The 27636-nt window shown below is 45.0% G+C and overlaps 1 protein-coding gene and 1 long non-coding RNA gene across 2 annotated transcripts in view; one reads left to right on the forward strand and one right to left on the reverse strand.

Moving 5' to 3' along the window:
- Positions 1 to 18864, reverse strand: part of LOC140594978 (uncharacterized) — a 56930-nt gene extending 38066 nt beyond the window's left edge. Inside the window, exon 1 of the long non-coding RNA XR_011996315.1 lies at positions 18612 to 18864. This is a non-coding gene — a long non-coding RNA (uncharacterized lncRNA). The remainder of the gene's footprint in view (positions 1 to 18611) is intronic.
- LOC112923431 (kinesin-like protein KIF28P) overlaps positions 1 to 27636 on the forward strand; it is a 57273-nt gene that overhangs the window by 20383 nt on the left and 9254 nt on the right. The window contains exons 5-16 of the mRNA XM_072732805.1: positions 476 to 700; positions 8149 to 8303; positions 11967 to 12078; positions 13611 to 13678; positions 15553 to 15662; positions 17103 to 17224; positions 18513 to 18603; positions 19554 to 19608; positions 20878 to 21001; positions 22042 to 22186; positions 24935 to 25053; positions 25511 to 25618. Of these exons, the coding sequence (XP_072588906.1) occupies positions 476 to 700; positions 8149 to 8303; positions 11967 to 12078; positions 13611 to 13678; positions 15553 to 15662; positions 17103 to 17224; positions 18513 to 18603; positions 19554 to 19608; positions 20878 to 21001; positions 22042 to 22186; positions 24935 to 25053; positions 25511 to 25618 (1434 nt within the window). The remainder of the gene's footprint in view (positions 1 to 475; positions 701 to 8148; positions 8304 to 11966; positions 12079 to 13610; positions 13679 to 15552; positions 15663 to 17102; positions 17225 to 18512; positions 18604 to 19553; positions 19609 to 20877; positions 21002 to 22041; positions 22187 to 24934; positions 25054 to 25510; positions 25619 to 27636) is intronic.

Raw genomic sequence — 27636 nt, forward strand, 5'->3', positions numbered from 1 at the left:
TGATTAGATCACAGGCTGATTAGAGTGCTCCAGATACTAGAAAATACTAGAACTGAATTTTTAAAAATTATGCTTACATCACTAATTACAACAGGTTTCCCTCTTGTTTGTCATTCCCCTATTTCCTTTTTTTTTAAAGATTTTATTTATTTATTTATTTGAGAAAAACGGAGAGAGCATGAGCAGGGGGAGGGGCAGAGGGAGAGGAAGAGGCAGACTTCCCGCTAAGCAGGGAACCCATCATGGGGCTCCATCCCAGGACCCTGGGATCATGACCTGAGCCACCCAAGTGCCCTTCCCTCATTTCTTACCTAAATTATGGGCTTGTCTGATACCTACAGATAATTAACATTTATTCATTCATCTAATAAGTTTTTATTGAGCACTTAATATATTCTAGGTAGAGATTTAACAGTGAAATAAAAAGAAATCCCTGCCTTTCTGAAGTTTACAATATTTATTCTTTTTTCCATAGATAAGAGACTTGCTATCTAGAACCAAGAAACCTGAGAGACTAAAAGTGAGAGAAGATCAACAGCTGGGCTTTTATGTGGACGGCCTGAAGTCAGTGCCCTGTGAGAACTATGCACAGATTGAAAGGCTGATGGAACAAGGGACAAAGATAAGGACCACAGCATCGACCAACATGAACGCTAGCAGCAGTCGGTCTCATATGGTCATTACCATTCAGTTCAAGCAGGTGAGACTCGTGGGAAGGCCACTGTCTTAGTTTCCCACCAAGCATGGTCCATGGGAAGGGTTCCCAGTGGCATGATGAGTTGGTGAATACTATGGAATCCTTTCAGATTTGACCTACAGGTTAGGGTGGCTACTTCCAACCATGGGCTATGGAGTCAGAAACAGGAGAAAGTGAGGTACTTGCTCTTTTCCTACCTCCCCACATCCCTGCTCCACCCAGGCTCCCCAGGATGATGATGATCAGCTTTCAGATCCACGAGCCTAGAGAACCACCAGATACTGAACTACCTTTCTGATACTTGGAAGTAGCAAGATAAAGTCTTTGAAACTAGCTAACCATATAACTCTCCATTAACTAGATTTTTTCACAAAACTGAGCACATTTTTCTCCTCCATACTTCTTGGTAGATATCAGTAAACTAGTAAACTATAGATCATCACCAGTTTGATTCAGAAAGAGGTATTTATAAAGCCTGAGTAAATAGTACAGTTAACTATGATTTCACCATCGGGCAGCCCTGGTGGTGCAGCGGTTTAGCGCCGCCTGCAGCCCAGGGCGTGATCTGGAGACCCTGAATGAAGTCCCACGTCGGGCTCTCTGCATGGAGCCTGCTTGTATCTCTGTCTCTGTCTCTGTCTCTGTCTCTCTCTCTCTCCCTGCATCTCTATGAATAAATAAATAAAATCTTTTTAAAAAAACTATGATTTCACCATCTCTGTTCCCAAAGCCACAGCCCTAGTAATAGGTAAAATGGTAATAAATGAAGATTACCCTGCTCTAACCAGGAATAGTGGGAAAACACTGAACTCTACCTGACTCTTTGTTTACCAGCTTTGGAACTTTGGGAAATAACTTATTCATCCTTAGTCTCAGCGTCCTAGTCTGTAAAATAAGACAAATGGCAATCCTGCAAGAATGCCAGGAAGCTTAGAGAAGAACCTACATTTTAAGGAACTTTGGAGGATGACTGAGAAGATGGCAGAGAGGGCTCTGAGCTCACCTCCTTCCACCGACACACAGAGGCAACAATTACACATGATCCAACTCATTCTGGAGACTGAAAGAACAGCTCTTCCACAACTAAAGACAGAAAAGAGTAGGAGGGGCAGAGAGCTAGCTGGAAATCAAACCACAGGCACAGTGACCCTCAAAGCCTGAAGGATATCACAGGTACCAAGGTATTTCTTGAGTAAGGATATCAAGCTTTGCATCAGGCACCCCCTGCCCTGGAGACTGTGCACCAGGAAGACAAGCCCTACTGCGTCGGGCTTTGAAAATTAGTGGACTCAACTCTGGGAGAGATGAAGAGCTATAAGAAACTGAGAGTCCCTCAAAGGGCCAACATACTACATGCTCCTACATACACTATGAGACTCAGGAGAAAAGCAGTAGTTTAAAAAGTGCCTTAAAATGAAGAAGATTAATTGACTAATTTTAGGGCATGTGCCAGAGGATCAGAGATCTATAGGAACTTTCTCAAGGAATAAGAGTGCTGGCAGGTGCTATTTTTCTTGATCTCCTTCAGCCTTACCAGTCAGTCCTTGCAGGAGCCAGTTCTGATACTTTACATCCATCTTTTTAACACTGTTTGCCCTGCCTTAGTGTTTCTCTGTGGATAAACCCACCCACCCCTAGAAGCACCCCTCCAAAGAGACTCCTGTCCCAAGGAGGAGGGGAGCCAGTCTTGACCACCAGCACACCTGTAGCAGCTACAGTCAGGTCTCTCAGCAAGCTGTCCTGGGGGCCAGCTCTACCCACATTGCACTACACCTGCAATGGTCATACCAGTTACACAGGAGGTGCACACAGCTCACACAACAGACATCCCTGAAGTGCCTGGTTGTGCTGACTGGGTGGGGGGTTGTGTTGCTGGACCCACATAATGCCTTCTACACAAGACCACTACTGTCACGACCAGGAGACATAGTTAACCTACTTAGTACATAGAAACAAAAGAAGAGTCACACAAAATGAGGAGACAAAAAAATACATTCCAAACAAAAAAATGAGACAAAAAGTCAGGAAAAGAACTAAATAAAATGGAGATTAGTACTGCTTGATAAAGAGTTCAAATGATAGGGTGCTCTGCAGACTAGAGAGAAGAGTGGATGAGCTCAGTGAGAACTCCAACAAAGAGAAATATAAAAAGAACCAATCATAGCTGAGTAGTTCAATAACTGAAATGAAAAATCAGACACTAGGAGGAATCAACAGCAGATTGGAGGACACAGAACAACAGATCAGAAATCTGGAAAACAGGGTGGTGGAAAGTACCCAGCTGAAGAGCAATTTAAAAAAACAAGAATTTTAAAATGAGCATAGGTTGTGAGACTTTTGGGTCAACATCCAACATACTAACATTTGCATTCTTTGGGTCCCAGAAAGAGAAGAGAGAAAGGGGTAAAAAACTTTTTTTGAAGAAATAATAGCTAAAAACTTCCCTAACCCTTGGGAAGAAAACAGACATCCAGGTCCAGGAATCACAGAGAGCCCCAAACAAGAAGAACTCAAGGAGGTCTACACCAAGACATTTAATAATTAAAATGTCAAAAATTAATAATAAAAGGAATATCTAAAGGGCAGCGAAAGAAAAGCAAATAGGATTAGAAGAGACTACCAGAAAAGATTATACACCAACAAATTGGACAATCTAGAAGAAATAGATAAACTCCTAGAAACACAATCTTACAAGTCTGAATCAGGAAGAAATAGAAAATCTGATCAGAATAATTATTAGTAACAAAAGTGAATTCATAATCAAAGAACTCCCAACAAACAAAAGTACAGGACCAGATAGCTTCACAGATGAATTGTACCAAACATTTATTTTATTTGTTTTTTAAAAAGATTTATTTATTTATTTTAGAGAGAGAGAGATTGAGATTGAGAGAGAGAGAGAGAGAGAGAGCTCATGTGTGAGAATGAACATGATTGGGAAGGGGGGAGAGGGAGAGAATCTCAAGCATACTGTCTACTGAGCATGGAGCCTGATATGGGGCTTCAACTCACAACTGTGAGATCATGACCTGAATGGAAATCGAGAGTCAAACACTCAACCAACTGAGCCACGCAGATGTCCCTCTACCAAACATTTAAAGAAGTGTTAATATCCTTTCAAACTATTCCAAAAAATGGGAGAGGAAGAAAACTTCCAAATTCACATTATGAGACTAGAAATATGCTGATGAAAAAAGAAAATTACAGATCAATATCCCTGACGAATATAGATGCAAAAATCTTCAAGAAACCAAATTCAGCAATACATTAAAAGTATCCTCCCCCATATATCAATTGGGATTTATTGCAGGGATGTAAGGAGGGGTCAATATTTGCAAATCAATCAAATGTGATGCACCACATTAACAAAATGAAGGATAAAATGTCATATCATTATCCTAACAGATGCAGATAAAAGCATTTGACAAAACATGTGTTCACGATGAAAACTCTCAACAAAGTAGATTTAAGGGGAACATCTCAATGTGCCTTAAAAAATCCACATGTGCCAAACTCACAGCCAGCATCATACTCGATAGTGAAAAACTAACAGCTTTTCCTCCAAGATGAGGAACAAGGCAAGGATGTGCATTCTTGCCACTTTTATCCAACACAATACTGGAAGTCCTAACCAAAGCAATGAGGCGATCAGACATGGAAAAGGCATCCAAATAAGTGAAGAAGAAGTAAAAATTTCATTATTTGCAGTAAAATGATACTATACACAGAATACTCTAAAGACTACCAAAAAAAAAAAAAACTATTAGAACTAATAAAATGAAATCAGTAAAGTTTCAGGATATAAAATTAATACACAATAATCTGTATATTTCTATTTCTATGCATTAATAATGAACTAGCAGAAAGAGAAATTAAGAAAATAATTCCATTTACAATTCTATTAGAAAGAATAAAATACACAGGAATAAATTTAACCAAGGTAGTAAAAGAAATATCCTCTGAAAACCATGACATTGATAAAAGAAACTGAAGAAGAAACAAATAAATGGAGAGACATTCCATGCTCATAGGTTGGAAGAACAAATATTGTTAAAATGTCTATAGTACCCAAGGTGAGCCACAGATTCAATGCAACCCCCATCAAAATATCAATAGTATTTTTTTGTAAAACAAATAATCCTAGAATTTGTATGGAACCACAAAAGACTCCAAATAGCCAAGGCAACCTTGAGAAAGAGAAATAAAACTGGAGGAATTGTAATCCCAGATTTCAAACTATACTACAAAGCTATAGTAAACAAGTATGATACTGGCACAGAAACAGACATGTAGATGAATGGAACAGAATAGAGATCCCAGAAGTAAACCCATGCTTTTATGGTCAATTAATCTACAACAAAGGAAATAATATACAATGGGAGAAAAGACAGTCTCTTCAATAAATGGTGTTGGGAAAGCTGGCCAGCTATGTGCAAAATAATGAAACCAGAACACTTTTTAACACCATACACAACAATAAATGCAAAATTGATTAAAGATCTAAAAGTGATAACCGAATCTATGTTTTAAAAAAAGAAAACATAGACAGTAAATACTCAGATAACAGTCTTAGCAATATTTTTCTGGATCTATCTCCTCAGACAAGGGAAACAAAACCAAAAATAAACAGTTGGGACTACATCAAAATAAAAAGCTTTTGCACAGCAAAGGAACCCATCCACAAAATGGAAAGGCAGCCTACAGAATGGAAGAAGATATTTGCAAATGACATATCCAATAAGGGGTTAGTATCCAAGATACATAAAGAATTTATGAACATCAAAAAAAAGAAAAGAAAAGAATTTATGAACATCAAAAAACAAAATAAAAAACAATTTGACTTAAAAATTGGACAGAGAATCTGAATGGACATTGTCCCAAAGAAGACATACAGACACATGAAAAGATGCCCAACATCACTCATCATCAGGGAAATGCAAATCAAAATAATAAGATACCACCTCTCACCTGTCAGAGTGGCTAAAATCCAAACACAAGAAATAACGAGTGTTGGCTAGGATGTAGAGAAAAGGAAATCCTTGTGCACCGTTGGTGGGAATGAAAATTGGTGCAGCCACCATGGAAAACAGTGTGGAGGCTCTTCAAAAAGTTAAAAATAGAAATACCATGATGATCCAGTAATTCCACTGCTGAATTACTTACCTAAATGATAGATAGAAAATGATAACACTAAATCAAAAAGATATATGCACCTCTATTTATTTACCATAGCCAATATATAGAAACAACCTAAATGGGGCACCTGAGTAGCTCAGTCCATTTAACATCTGCCTTTGGCTCAAGCTGTGATCCCAGGGTCCTGGGATCAAGTCCCACATCAGGCTCCCTTATCTGTGGGGAGCCAGCTTCTCTTTCTGTCTCAGCCCCCCTACCTCTCTCTCTCTCATAAATAAATAAATAAAATCTAAAAAAGAAAGAAAGAAAGAAGAAAAAAGAACAATCTAAGTGTCCAATAATACCATATGGTATATATACCCAATGAAATATTACTTAGCTTTAAAAAAGAATGAAATATTGCCTTTCAGTACAATATGGAAGAGCCAAGAGGGTATTATGCTAAGTGAAATAAATCAGAGAAAGAAAAATACCACATGACTTCACTTGTATGTGGAATCTTAAAACATAAGACAAAGAACAAACTCACACAAATAGAAACAGACTCATAGATACAGAGAACTGGTGGTTGCCAGTAGGGAGAGTTTGGAAAGATGGGTGAAACAGGTGAAGGCAATTAAGAGGTACAAACCTCTAGTTAACAAAAAGTCACAGGGATGAAAGTACAGCATAGGGAATACAGTCAGTAATATTGTAATGACATTGTATGGTGACAGATGATAATTCCACTCATCATGGTGAGCATTTTGTAAATTATATAATTGCCAAATCACTGTGTTGCACACCTGAAACTAATGTAATGTTTTATGTCAACTGCCCTTTGATTAAAAGTACAAATATAGGGGCACCCAGGTGGCCCAGTTAGTTAAGCACCTGATTGTTGGTTTCAGCTCAGGTCATGATTTCAGGGTCATGAGATTGAGCCCCATGTGCAGCTCCACACTCGTGGATAGTCTGCTTAAGATTCTCTCTCTCTCTCTCTCTCTCTCTCTCTCTCCCTCTTACCCTCCCTTTGCTTCTTCACTCTCTCTGCCCCCTCAACCCTGCTTGTATATGCACATGTGCTCTCCCATAAATAAATAAATAATAAATAAATAAATAAATAAATAAATAAATAAATAGATAGATAATTTAAGTAAAAAAATAAGGAACTTTATTAACTTTAAGTACTACTTAGATGATTTTACAATGTTAGTAACACTCATAAAACTTGTATATGGTTTGCCTTGCTATTTTTATAACTTAATGTTTTAGAGGCAAGGGAAGAAATCCACTGGAAAAATGTGTGTAGAGATCTAGTGTCACACTCTGCTTCCTGCTATCAGTAATAATATTAACACCTGTTACTGTATGCCAGCCATGGTTGGAACCATGACTTCTCTTATCTGTTACCCTCCTAACACTCCAATAATATGCTATGATCCCTGTTTTCCAACCGAAATAGTTGAAATTCTACAAAGAATTATGGTTATGTAACCAGTGAGTGGGTCTGTCACATTCTAAAATCCACATTCTTTTCCCTTCCCTGCATGACCACACTGTCCTGAACAGTTACTTATTTTGCAGATTTCCCAGTATTTTCAATTTAAAATGTTTGATCACAGAAATACTAGAGAATTAATTGGTATCTAATATACCACTGGAAATAGCTTTGCAAAATTGAGAAGGAGCAACTAAGACATTTGGGCCTGGCGATGTATTATTGTGAAATGTCGTTGTAAAGAAGATGGCCTTTTTTTATGTATATACAGAGAGAGGGAGAGAGGGAGAGAGAAGAGAGTGAACAGGGGGAGGGAGGCAGTACAGAAGTAGAGAGAGAGAATCCTAAGCTGGCTCCATGCCCAGCACATAGTCTGACAAGGGACTTGATCTCACGATCCTGAGATCATGACTTGAACCAAAATCAAGAGTTGGACACTTGGGGCATCTGGGTGGTTCAGTCAGTTAAGTGCCTGCCTTTGGCTCAGGTTGTGATCTCAGGGTCCTGGTCCTAGGGTCCTGGGATTGAGCCCCACATCGGGCTCTGTGCTCAGCAGGGAGCCTGCTGCCTCTCCCTCTGCCTGCTACTCTGCCTACTTGTGCTCTCTCTCTGTCAAATAAATAAATACTATATTTTAAAAAAAGAAGAAGCGTCAGATACCTAACTGACTGAGCCACCCAGGCACCCCCAAGGTAGCCTTTTAATTTGTAAGTTTTATTATATATTTTTGAATGTAAAGTACAATTAGAAAAAATATTTTAAAGTGTGAACTGGATTAACTTTATAGGTAGCCTACCACCACTCTAATAACATGATTTATGGCACTTTTCTACAGGTTTTCCTAGACAGAGACCTCACCAAGCAATCCAGTATTAATTTGGTGGATTTAGCAGGAAGTGAAAGACAAAAATCTTCAGGATCTGAAGGAGATAGACTGAGGGAAGGATCACGAGTTAACTTAAGTTTAACCAATTTAGGAATTGTTATCAGGTAAATAATTGGTGCATGGGTATTTATTTCCACCATAAAAATAATTTCAGAAATACAAAATCAGATTGATCATAAACCCTTGGTTCAAGACCCACTGTCATCATTGGTTCATGCCTGGTCCTCCTATATGTTTTAAACTTACTAGTTTTTAATAAAACTAAAAACACTAGTAAAGTCACCACCCAACCCAAGAAACAGTTGGTATTTCTCTGCTATGCTTCCCTTGGAGGCAACCGCCATCTTGAATTTTGCTTATCGCCTCTCTGTCCCTCACTTCCTTTCTTCTCTCACCCTTGCTTATCACTTGTGAATATTATTAGTTAGTGGCATTCATTTTTGAAAATGTACAAAAAGGGTAAATATTATACTGTCTTTTGGATCTTGTTCTTTTTTAAGTGATCAAAATATAAATTACGTGAAGTACACAAATCTTAAATGTTCAGCTCAGTGAATTTTTATATGCATATATCTATGTAATTACTACCCAGTTCAAGATAACAAAACATTTCCAAAATCCAGAAAGCTTCCTCGTACCCTCCTCCTAGCTTTTATTCCCATCAAAAGAAATTGATCTTTGCCACTAATAATTGATTTTGCCTAACTATATTGATTTTCATCTAAATGTGACCATTTATAAAGAGGTCACTATCTTTTGCATTTGGCTTCATTCACTAAGGACTGTGTCTGTGAGACTAAACCATGTTTCTTATGTAGTGTATTAGTTCTTTCTCATTGCTGTATAAGATTCCATTGTAGGAATTTACCACAATTCATTTATCCATTTATTTATTTATTTATTTATTTATTTATTTATTTATTTATTTATGAGGGACACAGAGAGAGAGGCAGAGACACAAGCAGAGGGAGAAGCAGGCCCCATGCACAGACCCCGATGTGGGACTTGATCCCGAGTTCCCAGGATCACACCCTGGGGGGAAGGTGGTGCTAAACCGCTGAGCCAACCAGGCTGCCCCTCCATTCTCCTATTGATGGACATTTCATTTGTATCCAGGTTTTGACTATTATGAATAGTGTTACTATGAACACTTTTGTATATATTGATTTTTAGGTGTCCTTTACATATTTTTTATTATTCTTTCTCAGGTATGTAGTAATATCTTCTCCCAAAAGGTAGCTTGTTTTTTCACTTTAAGGTGTTTACTGATGAGCAGAAATCATGATAATGATTTTTGTTTTGCATTTTTTGTGGCTTGTTTAAGAAAAGTAGAATCCAAAAGCTGTCTCCTCACTGAGGGGGGCACTTGACAGGATGAGCACTGGGTGTTATGCTATATGTTGGCATACAGAACTCCAATTAAAAAATATATACAAAAAAAAAAAGCTGTCTCCCTACATTTTGCTTAATTTCCTATCCATCCGGAGTTGACTTCGGTGTGTAGTGTGAGGTAGGCATCATTTTCCTTATTTTTTTTCCTTACAGATTACCACTTTTTCCAGTTAGACTTGTTGAATAGTGCCTCCTTTCCCCAGCGGATTTTCTATGCTACCTCTGTCATAGACCAAAATCCAATATATTTTATTATTTAGCTTTTTAATCTGTTCAACTGGTCAAAGTCTAGTTAGTAATAAAGGCTTTATCCTCTTCCTGAATAATACAAGGATTTCCATCCTATATTTGTGATTGTTGATGTGTATGTTAATTCTATTCTTCTCTAATCCTAAAAGACATTATTATTATTTCTATTTTACACAGTTTTCATTTTTTAATTTATTTGCTCCTTCTTAAACCTCAGAGTTGCTAAAATCGGTCTCTTCTTGGTGGAAGTAGATTCTGTAGAATTTCCTTCAGTGATCACCTGCTGATGGCAATTTCTGTTTTTGGGTTGAAATTTTTTTGTTTCACCTCATTCTCAGAAGGCAGTTTGGCTGGGTTTAAAGTTATAGATGTGCAGTATTTTCTTCAGCTCATTAAGGTTACAGTCTCCTGCTTTCTCCTGGTGGTTTAATTGCTATTTTCTTGAAGATAGTTTATCTTGCCCTCCTCCAGCTGCTTTTAAGCTCTTTTGTTTTTAAACTTTATTTATTCATGAGAGACACAGAGAGGCAGAGACATAGGTAGAGGGAGAAGCAGGCTCCCTGTAGGGAGCCTGATGTGGGACTCAATCCCAGAACTCTGGGATCACTCCCTGAACTGAAGGTAGGCACTCAACTCCTGAGCCACCCAGGCATCCCTAAGCTCTTTTGTTTTGATGTTCTCCAGTTTCATTATGTAGCATTTGAGTGTGAATTTATTAATTCTGCTTGGAATTCCCTGTCCTCCATAGCTCTATATATATAGATTAAAGATTTTTATCAGTATTGGGAAATTCTCACCCATTACATCTCATATACTGTCTGTGCCCATTTTCCCTCTTCTTTTCTGGAATTTCAACTAGACCATTTAAATCTTCTCACACTATCCTCTGTGACTCAACCTTCCTTGCTTGCTTCCCATCTCTGTGTCTCCAGGCTGCAATCTGGTTGATCTCTTTTGAACCATCTAGTTCACTAATTCCAGGGTTGGTTTTTTTTTTTTTTTTTTTAAGATTTTATTTATTCGAGAGAGAGAGGAAGAGACAACAGAGGGAGAAGCAGGCTCCATGCAGGGAGCCTGATGCGGGACTCGATCCCAGGACTCCAGGATCATGCCATGAGCCAAAGGCAGGTACCAAACTGCTGAGCCACCCAGGGATCACTCACTAATCCAATTATAAGTGTCTAACTTGCTGTTAAACCTGTCCATTGTGGGGATCCCTGGGTGGCTCAGCGGTTTAGTGCCTGCCTTTGGCCCAGGGCGCGATCCTGGAGTCCTGGGATCGAGTCCCACGTCGGGCTCCCGGCATGGAGCCTTCTTCTCCCTCCTCCTGTGTCTCTGCCTCTCTCTCTCTCTCTCTCTCTCTCTCTATGTCTATCATAAATAAATAAATAAATCTTAAAAAAAAAACCTGTCCATTGTATTTTTCATTTCAATTACTGTATTTCTTTCTAGAAGATCATTTTGTTTCTTTTACAAATCTGCTAAAATAACTTTATAGATTTCTTGTCACTGTTCGTAATTATAATTTCCCACAGATGGGATTGCTTCCCTCCTCCTCCCCACTTTCATCAGTCTCTCATCAATGACAACACCACTGTCTTTGCAGTGGCTGGAGTGGGGTGGGGACTGACACAGTTATTTATGCTTTCTCTGGTGTGTTGTCATACAGGGTCCTAAGTTTATGTGCTCTTCTGAAGGCAGCGTGAGAGAAAAGCAAGAAGAGGACTTAAACCCACTCCCCATTCTGGCCTTTATGCTGCTAGCTGGCCACCCTCTTCTTTCCAGAAACTCCTCTAATACACAGATTTACAGTAGCCTGCAGGCTCTTTGGGTCTCCTCACAAAGTTTAGTGTGTTCCTTCTTCAGATCAGCTTCCCTCTATCTGTCATGGTCTCTTTCCAGGGCTGAGTTCAGAGACTGAGCCAGTGGCTCATGTGGTTAGTTGTCTTGCTTTGGCATCTTTGTACAGAAGGTGTCTCAATTGGTGAATATTCTTTAGAGCCATGAGTTAGGTTTATGGGGCCAAAGAGGGGATGGGGGTGTTTCTGGCTTATTCCCAGGGAGGCAAATTTCTTCTCAACATATATTTTTTTAATCTCTTGTTTTGTATTTTCTTTTTCATTCAGTGCTCTAGCTGATGCAGCCATGGGGAAGAAAGTCTTGCACATTCCCTACAGAGATTCTGTTCTGACCAAACTGCTGCAGCCAGCTCTGGGCGGCAACAGCAGAACTACTTTGGTAAAGTGACTTTCTTACAACATGTGAGACTGATTCCGCTGTTGCTGCTGTTGTCATTGCTATTATTGTTATGCTTGGTGTACTACAGTGCCACATTTTACATTTAGCAGCACATTCCTACACGTCTCGTGACTCCTGGAACTCTTTCTCCTACGATGTTCAAATATTGCTCATTTTAATTTTTAATTTATTCTTTTCTGCAGTTTTTAGGTTCTCAACAAGGAACATATGTTACTATTATTATCAGAAAAAAACATACAGCTTTTCAAATAACACTGATAATGTTGTACTATTCTAAATCAGTGGTCATTTCACGGCAAGACTAGAAACCAGTTTGACTATGTGTGAGACATGAGGCAGGTGTTTAATTACTGAGGAGATGAACTGTGTCATCTTAGCAAAGACTTGAGACTTACTATTGAATGTTTGCCAAGTGGGTCCAATGTAGAATGTGTTAAAATTCTCGGCTCTTCAGCTGCAGGTGTGAGAAGGAACAAAACCAGGTAAACTCGTCCTGCCTCCAATCTGCTGTCCCCATTGGGAGAGAAATGCTCACTTCAGGGCTTGTCCTATGTACTGTCTCCCAAATTCACAGCATAAGATGTCCTTACTTTCTATCACTGAATCTTGCCTAAGCCTTTACAAATATTTTCAAATTTTTCTGGTTGTCTGTCAGGGCCTGTGGGTCTCAGTGGGACATCCCCCAAGAACCTGGGGAAAAAAGTGCCCATAAGATGCTCAGAATGTTAGACTACAAAGTCAAGTAACGGGTCTGAGCAGGTCTGTGCAAATGCCTGAAGAGGGCCGGACTTCCAGGTCTGCAGGATAAGGTCCTAACTCGGGCACTACAACACTTTGACAGAAAAAGATGTAGTTGGGAAGAGGTTGGGGGTGACTCAAAAGAGAATCTGAAAAGCCAACATCCAAGCACTAGATGTGGCTCTGTGGCTCCAATCCCATTTCCAGTACAATTATCCTAACACCTCCTGTGCTTTATTTCTAAAGACAAGATGCTAACAGTATTCCCTTGAAAATGTTACTGTCAAATGACAAAAACGAATGAGCCTTAAAAGACACAGGGCTAAACCAAGGGGAAGGGTTATTCCCCAGGCCCTCGTGCTCTGGATTGTGATCTCCAGTTCCATAGATTACGCACTGCCACTAGGGCAGCTGTGTTCCCTCTAGTGCACCTCAGCTTGCTTTCTCATTTGAATTCCGGAACAATTAACCCTGTCAGGGTTGGTTCCAGGCTCAGGTCTTCCCATGGTCCTGTGGGTGACCTCAAGCATGTGATTTTTCTTTGAGCCTCAGGGTGTATGTGTGTGTATGTGTGTGTGTGTGTGTGTGTGTGTGTGTATGGGGAGGAGGGGATGAGTATAGGCTATAAATGTGTGTTGTATGTGTTTTCAGAGTTGAAAAGCTTGAACGATACTGTAAATCACAAGATACTCTATGAACGTCAGCTGTATAATATCTACAACAACAAACCCCTATAAAATCACACAACCTAAAAGGAATGTTTTTCTTTACAGATAGCAGCCATAAGTCCTGCTGACATCTGCTATGAAGAAACGTTGTCCACGTTAAGATATGCTGAAAGGTACGGTTATGAATATTTACTATCCCTAGTGGCTCTCAGTTGTAAACATGTCAACTTCTTCCAGGACTCTTGTACCCAGTGGGTTGGTGGTTGGGGAAGAGGTCCAGGAGAAGGCTGAACAGAATGATTTCTGGGGACGTGGGGCCCTCTGGCCTATCACTCGGTCACTCCAGCTCTGCATGGGAGAGGCACCATGGACTCAGATCAATGGAGGAGAATTGATCCCAATCCTGATGTGATTGGCCTCAGTCTCCCTGTGTTTCCAAATAGCATGGCCTTTCACATATCTCTCCCTTTGTCACACGGCCCACGGGTATTGTGTAGTAGCAGGCAAGGGACTTTTATGCTAATAATAGGAGAAGGTGAGTATGTGCGAGGTGACTCCCAGGCTGGCACCCACCCTCCAGCTCTGCAGGTGCGGCTTTCCCTGAACTCATTCTCACTTCTCCAGGCCTCCACGCAGACAGATTATACTCTTCAGAGTAGGCTTGACAGTCACTGGTATCTCTCTTCTCAGGGAGGGTCCATCCTCACCAGGTTCCTTCTATCCAATGGGGCCAGGGAAGCAAGTCCACACACTTAGTCCTGGCAGGAGGCAGGCATCTGGATCCTGCTTCTCCTGACCCTTTTGAAAAAGATGAGGGTCCAGGGCAAGGGAACCTCTAAGCAGGGCAGAAGCCACACGCCACCATCATTCCTCCTTCCCTTTCACACAGCAGACACTGAGAATCCACCACAGAGACCCACCTGTCGGGTTCAGATGGGAGCTTGGAATTCTCAGGCCCGCGTTCCAGGGAGCTGGAGCTGGCAAGTGAAATGAAACTCTTTCGCCTGCTGTAATGTGTCACTCGTCAGCCTATGGGCTTGTATGTCAGTCAGGATCTGGCCCTACCAGCCATGTAAACTTGGGCAAGACACTCTCCCTCCCCAACCCTTGGCCACGTCCCATATCGAGAGAGGCGACTTCTCATCAGAGTTAAGGTGAAGAACACAGGAGATCAGCACAAACTGCCTGACACATGGTGGATGCTCAAATCCACAGCTGTTTCTGTGCCACTAAGTAGTGACTACTTCCCTCTGGCCCCGTCTCAGGGAGGGAGCTCTTGCATTTCAGGGACACATACTAGCGTCTTCCTACACTGTACAGCCTCAAGATGTGTTACACCAGCAAATGTCTGCCAGCATCTGGACCACAAGATCAGATCTTTAGGTCAATTTTATCTCTCTGCTTATCAGATACAAATCTGTGGCCAGGAGATTTCATGTGAGAGACTACGTGATGCATGATGCACATGAAGGAGCACACAGAGTCCTGGGCTCTGATCCCAAATCTGCCATAGGCTGTATGACGTGGGAGCAAGGCTTGGAAACCCTCTCTTCCTCAGGGAAAGGAGGAAGGTGGTCAGAGATAGTAAACAACAACACAGGGTTCCCTGTTAAACTCTGATTTCAGAGGCAGAGCAAGTCAGTAATGTGTGTGAACATGAGTTCGTCCCATGCAATATTTGGGGGTGTCCCACATCTCCTGCGGGGTACTAGAGGCAGTGCAAGAGTTAACCGTCAAGACCCCGCTCACTTGAGGCACATGCAGAGCAGCAAGGAGCACCTCCAGGGCTGGGTTAGGACCATGCGTTCAGGGCCCAGGACACATCAGTGTGGGGCTGTGAGTCCAGAGGAGCTGCTCATGTTTATCTGAGCCATGGATGCCCCTTAAGTCCCTTTTGGCCTTAATAGTTCGCTGGAACCCAACATAGTGGAGCCTGAAATCACCCCAGCAGGCACCCCAGCTGAAAGGCTCCCACTCTGCCGGTTTCTGGCCAGTGCTCTGCAAGGGGTCCAGGGCCTGATCATGTGTTCCTCTTTGAACATGGAAGGGCTAAAAAGATCCAGAACAAAGCTGTGGTCAACACCTCAATGCTGATGAGAGAGGCAGAGGCGGAGAACAACAAAGTGCTGCTTGCATGCGGAAATTCCAGAATGGCAGGTAAACTGAGTCTGGAGTCAGTGCCTGGACCAGACCAGCAGTGGGATGGAGGGAGGGATCAACTACATGCTCAGCCTGGGGCTTGAGGGGAAAACACCTGCTTAAAGTCACTGGAGTCTTAGTCAAGCCCAGGGCAGCCTCTGGGAACATTTGGGCCCTGGCCTTGGGAAAAACACTTTATTTTGGAGGCAAATGCAGATTCACATGCTGTTGTAATAATGGCCCTGCTCTTTCTAGAAGGTCACTTTAGTCTCATTTTTATTGCCATTTTTATCCCGAAGCCATTGTTTCTGCCAAGACTACTCTTGAGGATCTTCCCGGAATTGCATGGTGGCTATCTGACATTTGTTCTACTGATGGCCTCATGCAGTTCAATGATGTTTGCATCTCCAGAAGCCTTAGTGGCCCACCCCTACCTGCATGGTAACGTCACCTGGTGAGCATCACCAGGCCCATTAACCCACAGGGCCAGCAGTAGAGCTCAAGGTGTCCCACTGTGCTTTGAATTAAGGTCTCAGATTTCCGGGGGCAGCATGGAGGCATATATAACTATGCTTATTAATCACTTAAAATGGGATGGATCCCCCCCAAAAAAAGGCAAATTATAAAACTGGGGAAATAAAATTGGTGAAAGTGTTTAGCAATGAAAACAGCAATGTCAGATGGTCCAAACCCTTGGTGTTTAAAGCTTGTTAAGGGAGTATGAGCTCCAGCCACCATGCACCCTGGCACCCAACCCCGCCAGCAGGGCTCCCTTGCTCCGGAGCAGCTCGAAGGCAGTGACAGCCGTTTCTGACCCCAGAACTTCTGTGCACATGCATGCACGCGCACACCGGGCTGCCTGGGAGCAGGGCGGGTGGTGCTCCACCTGGCATATGTCCAGATTCCCACGTCCCGACACACAGAGACTTCCCAGCAAAGTGCTTCCTACATTAGAGGCAGTGCCTACGGCTGCTACACACCTGATTCTGCTTAGTCCCAAATCTTTGCGTCATCATGAACTGGACGTGCCAGATAATGACCTGAACATAGCATCAAATGCCCACTGTTCATAAGCACAGACACAAAGTATGCAGGAAGCCACCTGAGTCTGATTCTCCCTGAGTGCCCTGGCCTTACAGGAATTCCCTGTAACAATGGTCTATGGGGGAGGACGTGCCTCCCCCCAATCACATGCTTACACGAATGAAAAATAGAATATTGAGCTTCCTGCGTCTTCCAATACAAGGCCTTCTTGCTCTAGGACCCTATGAACTAAGACGATAGCGCTCTTTGTAGAAATGGCCAAGGGATTTCTTCTTCACACGTAAGCACAGCACAATTTCCCACTCTGCTCAGTCCCCAGTTTGGGCTGAGGAAGGAGTCAAGTCTTATTATAGTTATTCTGCTCCTCACCCTTGATACTGCAGACCCGTCGCTTAAGTACCTCCCCCCTTTCAGAGCTGCCGGCCTGCCTCCTGGCAGATCAGAGCCTCGGACAGCAGACTGGCCAGGTGACCTGGGCACACCAGCTGGAGCAGGCTCGGGAGGAGTGGCAGCAGCAGTACCTGGCCATTGCCCAGGTGAGCTTCACTGCCTCCACCTGCAGAGGCCGACACCTGGAGGGAGCCTCACCCCGTTCCCAGACACACATGGCTGCCTGGATTGCTTTTTCCAGTGAATGTGTGTAGTATGTGAGATGTGGCTTGTGATATGTGACAAATGACTCCCATCACTGCTGTTGACAGGGACGAGAAGGAAGGAAGCCAAGAGGGTTGATGAGTAAGGCTGAAGGTAGATCCAAGGCTGTTGATAATTACAGTTTGGGGAGAATTTGAGGACTGTCTTCTGGGGACCATGTGGTGTGCCCCTGAACCATGGTATCTCCTTGGCATTTGCTGCCAGGATTGGATTGTGTGAATAGGATCGATGTGAATTTCGTAGGTGGGTTAGGGAGATACCCTCTTGGCCCCCATCCACAGCCCACTCCCGCCATGACCTGACCCCCTGAAGCCACAGGTTCTGCACAAACTTCAAGTCATGGGCCAGACTCAGATCACTTTGGGAGCAGTGGCAGAGGTCCAGTCTGGCTCCTGAAAGGCTTTTGAAGCCTGGAATGGAGGTGAGCCTCAGGCTGGGGGAGTGCAGTGGGGTCAGGTCTGGAGCACCAGGAGGCTAGGTCGAGTTAGGGCCCAAAGATTCTAGAAGTGTAGACAATAACAACGGAAAAGATTCTTACCCTCCTTACCCTTTAGCGGAATTTCAAGATTTAAAGGCTTTCCATGTGCATGCTCAGTGTAGTCTAGTTCTAATTGACTGCGAATCCTCTATAAGCCCAATACTAATCAATACTGTACTCAGGGAGGAGACACAGTCAGGTGACCAGGAGGGAGTACTACATGCCACATTTTGTCCTCTGTGCCTGATTACCGGTGAGCTCACCAGCAGGATGTGGGAAGCATGAGATGTAGGGTAGCAGGTTTAGTGGAGGCCCAAGGCAGGACGAGCCAGATTAGGCACCTCCCTGGGGCATCGGGATGACTGGGGATATGGAGGTCTGCAGAAAATAGTGGGGTAGAACTCAGGGTAGAAGGGGATGAGACAGGGCAGCCAGCAAGGGGGAGCCGAGTCAGGGAAACCAGCTATGCTGGGCAGCATTCCTAGCCCAGTGAACTCAGGCCCCAACGGCCGACCTGCCAAGGCTCTCACCTCTGCAGAGCCCCTGCCCTACCCGGCCTTCCTCATCCAGGTTCGCCTCTCTGGGCGATTTGACAGGATGCATAGACAAAGGGCTTTGGCACGAAGTGGACAGGACAGGAACACTGCTGTCCTGAACCCACGGGCCCTGGGACCTCTCCGTGTCTCCTCCAGGAGCGGCAGATGATGGAGACCTTCCCACACCTTCTCAACGTCAATGAGGACCCGCAGCTCACGGGAGTCCTCAAGTACTTCATTCAGGCTGGTACTCACCCATCTTGACTCACTCGGCACCTGCTCCTGTGTCTTGCTTTCAGAAGCACATTTCTCTTTTGAATCTCTCTTTTCGTGGTAAATATATGTAACGTAGAGGTCAGCATGCTGATGATTTTTCAGTATGTAGTTCAGGGGCATTAGAATTATCACCTCGATCCAACTCCAGAACCTGTCCCCTCCCAAACCGAAACTGTCCACATTCAGCAACAACTCCACATGCCCCTACGCCAGCCCCTGGCAACCACCAACTATTCTAGATACTCTGTATAATTGGAATCATGCGGTGTCTGTCCTTCTGTGACTAGCATGATTCACCCGGCATAATGCCCTCAAGGTTCACTGATGTAGCAGGTTATACAGATCTCCTCCCTTCCTTTTTAAGTCCGAATCATATTCCATTATATGTATAGACCACATTTTTTAATCTATTCAAATTTTGGAAAATGGCCTCAATATTGTAGCAACAGCTGACTTTCTGCATCCGAGTGCTACACAGGCCCCCAATGGGAGAAGGCTCATGCGGGATGGAGGTGGGGCCTGGGAGTTGGGCAGCCCCCGGGAGGGCCGGAGGGTGCTCTGGGCTGTGTCCAGGGTATCAGGGACAGGACAGAAACAGCTTCACAGACTAGGACCTTGTCTGGGCCAGGCTTCCACGCATCTCCCAAGGCCCTGGCTCAACAGTTTCTCCCTCCAGGATTCCCACTGATCAGGTAGAATTTGAAAAAAGTCAAGAATCCCACAAAAAAGGGGGGGGAGTAAAATAATCACCCCTAAGGCAGGGTGATGTCCAAGCACTTGTGACTAAAAAGTCCAGGTGGCAAAATCCCTGCACCCCATCATCCTCAAGACGAAATGGCACGGCCTGAACATGAGACACGTTCCCTTGTCAAGGTCAAATTCTGACAATTTTGAAAATAAATCATCTTCATTCTTTTCAAGGCTCCTGTGACGCTGGTCGGGCTGCTTCAAATGCCATCCCTCTTCTAGGTTTGGGGTAAGTGTGCGTACGCCATTTGTGTCCCGCGTGCGAGAGCCATGACCTCAGCTCACACGGCCTGGTCTGCGAAGCTCCACATTTGTCTGGTCACTGCCCGGTCAGGCCACAGACCCTGCTGGATGACCCAGAACCAAAGAGTCCCAGCCTGTCCCCAGAGCCCCACGTCAGTGCTGGGCGGGAGGAGGCCCCTGTAAGGCCTTGTAGGCTCTCACCGCAGACCCTCCTCCACGATCACCTTGTCTCCTTGGTCTCATGTGGGGCCAGAGGGGAAGGCCATGTGCTAGACGCTGTTTGATAATTCTGTACAAGGGGACGAAGCAGACGAGGCCAGGGAGTGAAAAGGGAGCCAGCCACAAGTGGCCCGTGTCTTTTGGGGTCTTAACCACCAAAGCAATGGCATCCTCAGATCTCTGTGCTCAGAGCTCTCACCAGCTGGACCAAGAGGAAGCCCAGCCTCTGAAGTGATACCCTCTGCAAGGGGAGGCCCTGAGGTGCCCTATGGTGGTCCCCATGAACCCTGACTGTCCTGTACATCTATGGCCTCCCTACTGCTCCTTCCCATTCCAGAGTTTCCTGGCTGCCCACGGATTCCCAGCCAGGAGGCCCAGTTGGCTCTTACAGAGGCCTGACTGACCCATCCCCCTGACATACCTCAGCCCTCCTGAGCCAACATGCAGGGAGAGGAGAGGAGGAGGCCTGTGCTGACCCTGCCCCACCAGCTTCCAGCTCCCTTCTCCTGACTCATCCTGGGGATCCCTCTCATCTCCCTTTCCAGACCACTCCCTGTGGGTACCCTACACAGATCTGTACATGGCTGAACTCCAGATGAGTTGAGGTTAAAACCTTTCCCACAGCATCCCTGAGCCCCAAGCAAACAGGGATATGCATGGACACATGTTTCAGCACCCAGAACAGTCCATGACAACCAAGGAGTCTAGGAACATTCTAGAACAGTTAAGCTGGTCATTCAGGCACACAGATAATGTCCAGGGGGCAGCCACTCTGACACCTCTGGCATCTATCCCCAGATCCTTAGCATATAAAGTCTGGATTTGTATTATAAGACCTAGAAACGGATCTAAACTTCTCTGTGGTGTGTACGTTATCGTTAATCACATGCCCCAGCATCCCTCCTGAAACATCTTTGCTTTGTTTCCGTTTCCCCATCACTCGCTCCTGCTGGCCTGGGAGTTTCTGAAGGACCACTGGAACTGTTCGCTAACTGTTCGTTATCTTGGCTACTTAGACAAACTCTTGTCTTTTTAGAATTTCAGATAAACATGCTTCCTTCACAAATCTGGACGGGAAAGTGACAGTCACTCCACACAGCAAATGCAAAGTTGTTGTCAATGGGGTGCCCATCGCGACCACGACAAAGCTGCAGCATCTGGTAGCATTTCCTGCCTGAAATTCCCTAAGTCCTACCCAAGAGCTGGGAGAGGGGGTTCTCAGGAGGTACCCCCAACATCTGCGCTGTGGCAAGGGCTGGGCAGGGCTGGGTGCTAACCACCATGTTTCCTTCTGGAACGGTGTCATGATGGACATGGTCACAGCCTGGGGCTGGGAGACCTGATAGTAACACGCTATGTGTTCTTGGGCAGGTCACTTCACTTCTCTGGACTTCATCTCTGGACTTCACCAAGACCCTTTCCAGCTCTAACACTTTATGAGAAACAAAACTACAGCCCCTTGCAGACACCGGGCTCTCCATCTCCTCCCCACACCCCAGCCAGAGCCCCCAGCACCAAAGGGGCCCCCCTCAGCCTCCCTGTGGCCCAATCCCCTCTTCAACCCATTCCCCACACCGTAGCCACAGGGAGCCTGTTGGACAAGCTACTGGGATTAGACCACACCCTTCTGGAAATTCTCAGTGACCAACCTTTTAGGACACCCGTGTGAGCTGCCCCTCTCTCCACTGCTTCCAACCTCACTGCTCCGCATCAATGTTGCACTGATCTCCTGATTGTTGGGAACATTCCAGGCTCTGTCTGGCAGCAGACTTCTCAGCGTTGCTAAAACTCCCCACCCCTGAAGTCTTAGCTTAAATAGTGCACCTTGGGAGAGGACCACTCTGGTCCTCAGTGCAAATCAGGCCCCCTCCTCCCTTCTGCAGAAATGCCCCCTTTCATTCAAGCATCTCTCTCAGGCTATTACACCGTTGGTCTGTAAAGTCCTAGATGGGAGGGCCCAGGTCTGTTTGGTCCCCACTGGGGTTCCCAGTGTCCCATGCAGTCGGAGCTCAGTGTGGGATACAGAGGAAACAGATGAAAGCATGCACACAAAAGCAAGATGCCAACCTCTTCCTCCCTGTTCACAAGTCTCTTCCCTGTCCGGGGAACTCATGGAGGTCTTGTGATTTATCCCTTGGCCTCCCCTGGGGCAGGCTGACCCCACAGCGTCCTTCCCCTGAGTCACCCGTCTCCTCCCTAGGACCGCGTTATCTTGGGATCCAGCAGCGCCTACCTCTACATTGGGTTTCCTTCTGAGCGAGGCAGCGAAGACTTGAACAGGTTTGACTATGACTTTTTCCAGCTGGAGAGAGCAGCTGTGGAGGGAGTGAGCATGGACAAGCTTGGTGAGCAGCCCAGGGCCCTGCCTTTCCGGCATCTTCTGCACGCTGATCCGCTGATCCGAAAGCAACTGCTTTCACTGTGTGCTCTCCCACTTCCCTTAAGGAAATAATCTTTTAAAAGTGCAATGTTTAGGAAGTTAACATGATTTCCATGTAAATGCAGAATGAGGGCATGTCAAAGATTAAATTCATTAAACTGTTACTTTAATAAACAGTAGTGAAGAGAGTGGTAATCCAGTTGACTCTTGAACAACACGAGTTTGAACTGCTCTGATCCACTTACATGTGGATTTGTTTTTTACATGTGGATTTTTTGTTAAATAAATGCAGCATAGCTCTGAAAATGTATTTTCTCTTATGACTTTCTTCTCTGTAGCGTACCTTATTGTAAGAACACAGTATATAATACATAGAACAGACAAAATGTGTGTTAATCAACTGTTTACTGGTGAGTCTTCAGGACAACAATAGGCTGTTAGTGGGTAAATTTGGGGGGAGTCAAAAGTTAAGTGCATTTTTGACTCTATGGGGGTTTGGAGCTCTAACCCCCATGGTGTTCAAGATTCAACTATATAACTAATGAGAGAATACTCAAATAAGGCTCTGAGTTAGACAAAGCTGATTAATGGCCTTTGGGGCGATAATCTTCTACTGGACAAAAGTCCTTGTAATTTGCCAATCTTCTACAAATTCCATCTCACAGCTCAGAGTGCAGGCCCCAGTCAACAGTTTAGTGAGTGTATGCTGGTACACCCCCCAGGGAATCAGAATCCCTACACAAGGCTCTGCTAGGACATTTAAAGGACAGTCAACCCTTTTGCCTTATTTCCATGTTTGGGAGGTTTTTTGAGACAGCTTCCCCTGTGCTCCACAGTCACTGAGTGGCTCTCTCAGACACGGGGCCCCCTGCGTCGTGGCCACCAATCCCACAGTGGCCAGTCAGTTGGTCTTCACTGTCTGGACACACTCCACCCTTGTTCCCTGGAGCCTCTTGCTATGACAGGGAAGCATTTTGTGTGTAGTTCTCAATTTTGTGTTTCTTTTTAATAATAAATTTATTTTTTATTGGTGTTCAATTTGCCAACATACAGAATAACACCCAGTGCTCATCCCGTCAAGTGCCCCCCTGGTTCTCAATTTTGAAGCAATTTCTTGAGATGCACAGCAAAGTTTCAAGAGCAGTACATAGGATTTTCATACACACTTAAGTTCCTGTTTCAACATTTAGTACACTTGCTTTATTATATATCTGCATATGTGTGTGTATATAAGTATGGGTATATATCATCTTTAAATATATTTTTTTCTGAATCTTTTGAGAATAAGTTGCAGTATGGATTTTATGCATATTTAACTAATTGTTAATATCAATAGCATCCTTTATAATAAAAACAAATTCAAGCCCAACATCCAAGTAAGGACCACATATGTCTCTTTGGTCTCCTTAAATCTGGAATGATCACCAGTCTTTGCCTTTCATAACCTTTCATGACCTTGGCATTCTTAAAGTGTAAAGGCCAGTTGTTTTGTTCAACTTTCTTTATTTTGTCTTTTTGGTGGCTGTCAGATTTGTCTCCTGTACAGTTACTAATTCCATCTTTTGATCAATAAATACTTTATGAGGAGAGTCTTTGATATGTGGATACCCTACCTACACTTTGCCATAGTTTCATCCACTAGTTTTTTCATCCTTTCATTTTTGCTTGGATTAATTATGCTGGGGATTTTGCCAAATGGTGCATCTCTGGCTCTACCATTTCCTCTACATTTATTTGGGGAAAAAAATCTACCGTAAGGAAGAAATAATCTCTCCTGTTTGTTTATTCACTTATTTATGTCAATATGAACTCATAGAATCCAATTTTACACAGTAGGTTTGAATCTGTTGCTTTCAGGGTTGACTTTGACCTGCAAACTGTCCCAGATATGGCCAGAAGGAGCCCCTTCAAGCTGATTTTCATGTCTTTCTGACACATCCCCATAGGTCTTTGAATACCAGCTTACTTTTTGGTATAAGAACACATTCCAGGTTCATCTGCAGACTCTCACTCCCAGCTCTGCAGTTGGGCATTTCTCAAGCATCCTGACTCCTTTTCGTCGAGAACAGCATTTATAAGTCAAGATCTGGAGCTAGGTGTGCAGACCACGGTATTGATATATTGATACATCTCTATGGACAGACAGACGCACATATGCCACACACATATGTATAACTTTGTCAATATCCACAAAACCATGAGTTCACAGTGATACCTCCAATTCCAGCTCAATGCCCCAGGGATTAGTCTAGTTTTCCCTTGGTGGGAAACCTTATAATATTTATGTCCCATTTTTCTCCATCTACCCTCTGGATTCCATACCCTGTCACCTTATTTTTTAAAAAGATTTTATTTATTTATTTGAGAGATGGAGTGAAAGAGAGAGAAAGAGAGAGTGAATGAGCATGAGTAGGGGGAGGAGTAGAGGGAGGCAGAGGGACGGAGGGAGCAGCAGACCTTTGCTGAGCAGGGAGCCCCACTTGGGGCTCGATCTCACCCTGAGATCATGTTCCGTGGTGAAGGCAGATGCTCACCGACTGAGCCACCGAGGTGCTCCTGGTTTTTTATTTTGTTTTAATTACGTGCTTGTAATTTTAAAATGCAGACATTTGATGGACAGCTAAACAAATGAGCAAGCGTATGAATTTCCTTGTGGCTGGTCAGTATCCCAGGACAGGTGGCCGATGCTCATGGGCTCTCTGCGTCTTCCCAGGGGCTGTGAGCCACGGGGATGGAATGGCAGACCCCAGCGTGCTGGCTGTGTTCCAGGACTATGTCAAACTGATGCCACTGGTGGCAGAAGCGAATCAAATGGGAGAAGAGCTGGAGAAGGTGGGAACTAGGAGACAGTACGGCGTGGGTCCAGAAAGGGCCTTGGGGAACAGGGTCCACGGATCCTCACACCACTCCCCCAGCCAGCTTCGTGGTGTAGATGGGGACAGGGGGACCTGGGGAGGTTGGGACCCAGGGCCCCCACTGGGAGCCATGACAGACCCCAGGTCAACACCCAGGCCTTGCCAGCCCCAGTGCCACGTCTGGCCATCATGGCCACCCAGGACCCCGGACCAGGACTCGCTTGCACACACCCCATCCCAGATCATCCTTCGGAGCAACTTTTCTGGGCCCAGCACCCCAAGGCCCTCTATGCCTCAGTGGGGGTCGGCCCCCTGGTGCCCTGGGGTGCCAATCCTCAGGACATCTGGGGAGCATCAGAGAAAGAGGGGGATGTGGCGGGGATGGTGCGACTGATACCGCAGGGTGACCTGGTGCAACGTGTTTCTCTTACCAGGGACTCAGAATGGAACTGAAGGTGAAGAATCTAGCATCATCTGACTCCAGAGGTTACGACCTACAGAAAGAGGTCATGGTGAAGGTGACAAACCAGAGGACTCAGGAGGTGAGTGCACCTTTGGGGACAGACAGAGCTTCTGTGGTGCTCTCCCAGAGATAGGGTCGGTGCGGCCCTGACAGTCTGCAAACGCCCAGTGAAGGGGCACGGTGTGTTCCAAGTGGGGCTGGGACCATGGAGACACGAGACCCCTTCCTCTGTGTCCTCCTGGGCCTCTCCCCACACAGCACCAAGCCCCAGGATCCTTCCCCACCACCTGCGCTGACCATTCCTGTCTGTTTTTAACATGACTTGAAGGCTTGAGTCCAGAAGGGAGCCTGAGAGTTTATCCAGCAGACGGTGGTGTCTGTGACAGAGAGACAGACAGACAGTGAGACAGACAGACAGTGAGACAAAGAGACAGAGAGAGACAGAGAGACCTGCCAATGTGGAGCAATGAGAAGATCTACACTCTTGTTAAGATTCCAGAAAAGGGGGCAGCCTGGTGGCTCAGTGGTTTAGTGCCACCTTCAGCCCAGGGCATGACCCTGGAGACCTGGGATCAAGTCCCACGTCGGACTCCCTGCATGGAGCCTGCTTATGTCTCTGCCTCTCTCTGTGTGTCTCTCATGAATAAATAAAATCTATAAAAAAAAAAAAAGAAGAAGAAGAAGAAGAAGAAGAAGAAGATTCCAGAAAAGGCCTTGGTCGATCCATAACCACGTTGACCCATTCCCAGGCTCACTGTCAGGAACGTCCCCTTGGGAACCTAAAACCCCTTTCTTTTCCCTCCCCTCTAACAGGAAAGACTGGGGGTCTCTTCTGGCGTCCCCCCCATATTTTTGCCTTCGGAGCCACACTCAGCCCTCTGGCCCTGACCTGAAGCTCACTCCTTAGCCTGTCCTCTAAGAGCCCCTACTTCTCAGGCGGCCTCAGGGTGTGCTGCTGCCTCCCCAGTCCACAGCTGAAGGGGACCGCATATCCCTGGCTGATCTGCTCTACCGAGTGACACACCAACACTTGTCTGAGCGTCACACTTCTGCTCATTCCCCCGAAGTCACCAACATCTTCTTAAAATTGTGAAATAACCTGAAAGAACTAGAACTAGATGGAAGAACTAGAAATGGCAAGGTCCACACTCAGCCTCGGTGCATTGGCTTTCTGCCTGATGCTGGGACCCCAAGGTCATGGTTCGAGTTTAACTGGTCCCTAGGCTACAAAGCCTCAGGGGCAACCTTGAGTGAGGCCAGTTGGGGGCCCCAACTTCTGAGACAGCTTCCTGTCCTTTCTGTGTCTTTCCCTGGCCAGTCCCTTCATGTCACACAGCCTGGGGGCCTCAAACAACAGCCCTGTACTTGTCACAGCTCTGGAGGCCGGCGGCCTGAGACCACCAGGTAGATGTGTCTGGTGAGGGCTGGCTGTGCGGGCCACAGTGGACACCTTCTCACTGAGTCCTCAAGTGACCTTAGGGGCCTCAGAAGGGCACTAACTCCATTCCGGGGCCTCCACCCACATGACCTACTCACCTCCCATAGGCCCTGCCTCCTCCACCATCGTACTGGGGGACAGAACACTCAGCCCAGAGCAACGGGCCTGATGCCAGCTCACCATACACCCCAGTGCAGCTGTCAGGGCTCTCGGGGTGAGACCCTCACCCTGGGAGTCAACCTGGACGTCTGTGCCATGTCCCATGAGGCCTTCAGACAAGCTGAAGCCTCGAGGTGTCTGTGATTGTGACGTTGTGTTTGTGTTTTCTGGAAGATTACATGAGGACAGACAACTTTGGTGATCCCATGTTCCACATGCCTCTCTGGAGCCATGCACTCCCGCCCTGAGTTTGGCTTAGCAGTTTCCTACTGTCTTGCCAGACCTTGTTTTAAGATCTTTAATTTTTAAAAACTGTTTTCCATGTGATTCTGTGTTTCCCTGTTGACTGTTTATCATGGTTTAAGGGGACTTAGATTTTATTCAGCCTTTTCTGAGATCAGCAGGAAGGTTCCCTCAACCACACAGGCTGCCACGGCCAGTGTTTTCACTTCTGATGGTTAAGCAAGTCCTGTGGGAGAGCTTGGCCTGCTCCTGAGCAA

The sequence above is a fragment of the Vulpes vulpes genome, chromosome 13 (assembly GCF_048418805.1).
Source record: "Vulpes vulpes isolate BD-2025 chromosome 13, VulVul3, whole genome shotgun sequence".
In the NCBI taxonomy this organism is placed as follows: domain Eukaryota; kingdom Metazoa; phylum Chordata; class Mammalia; order Carnivora; family Canidae; genus Vulpes; species Vulpes vulpes.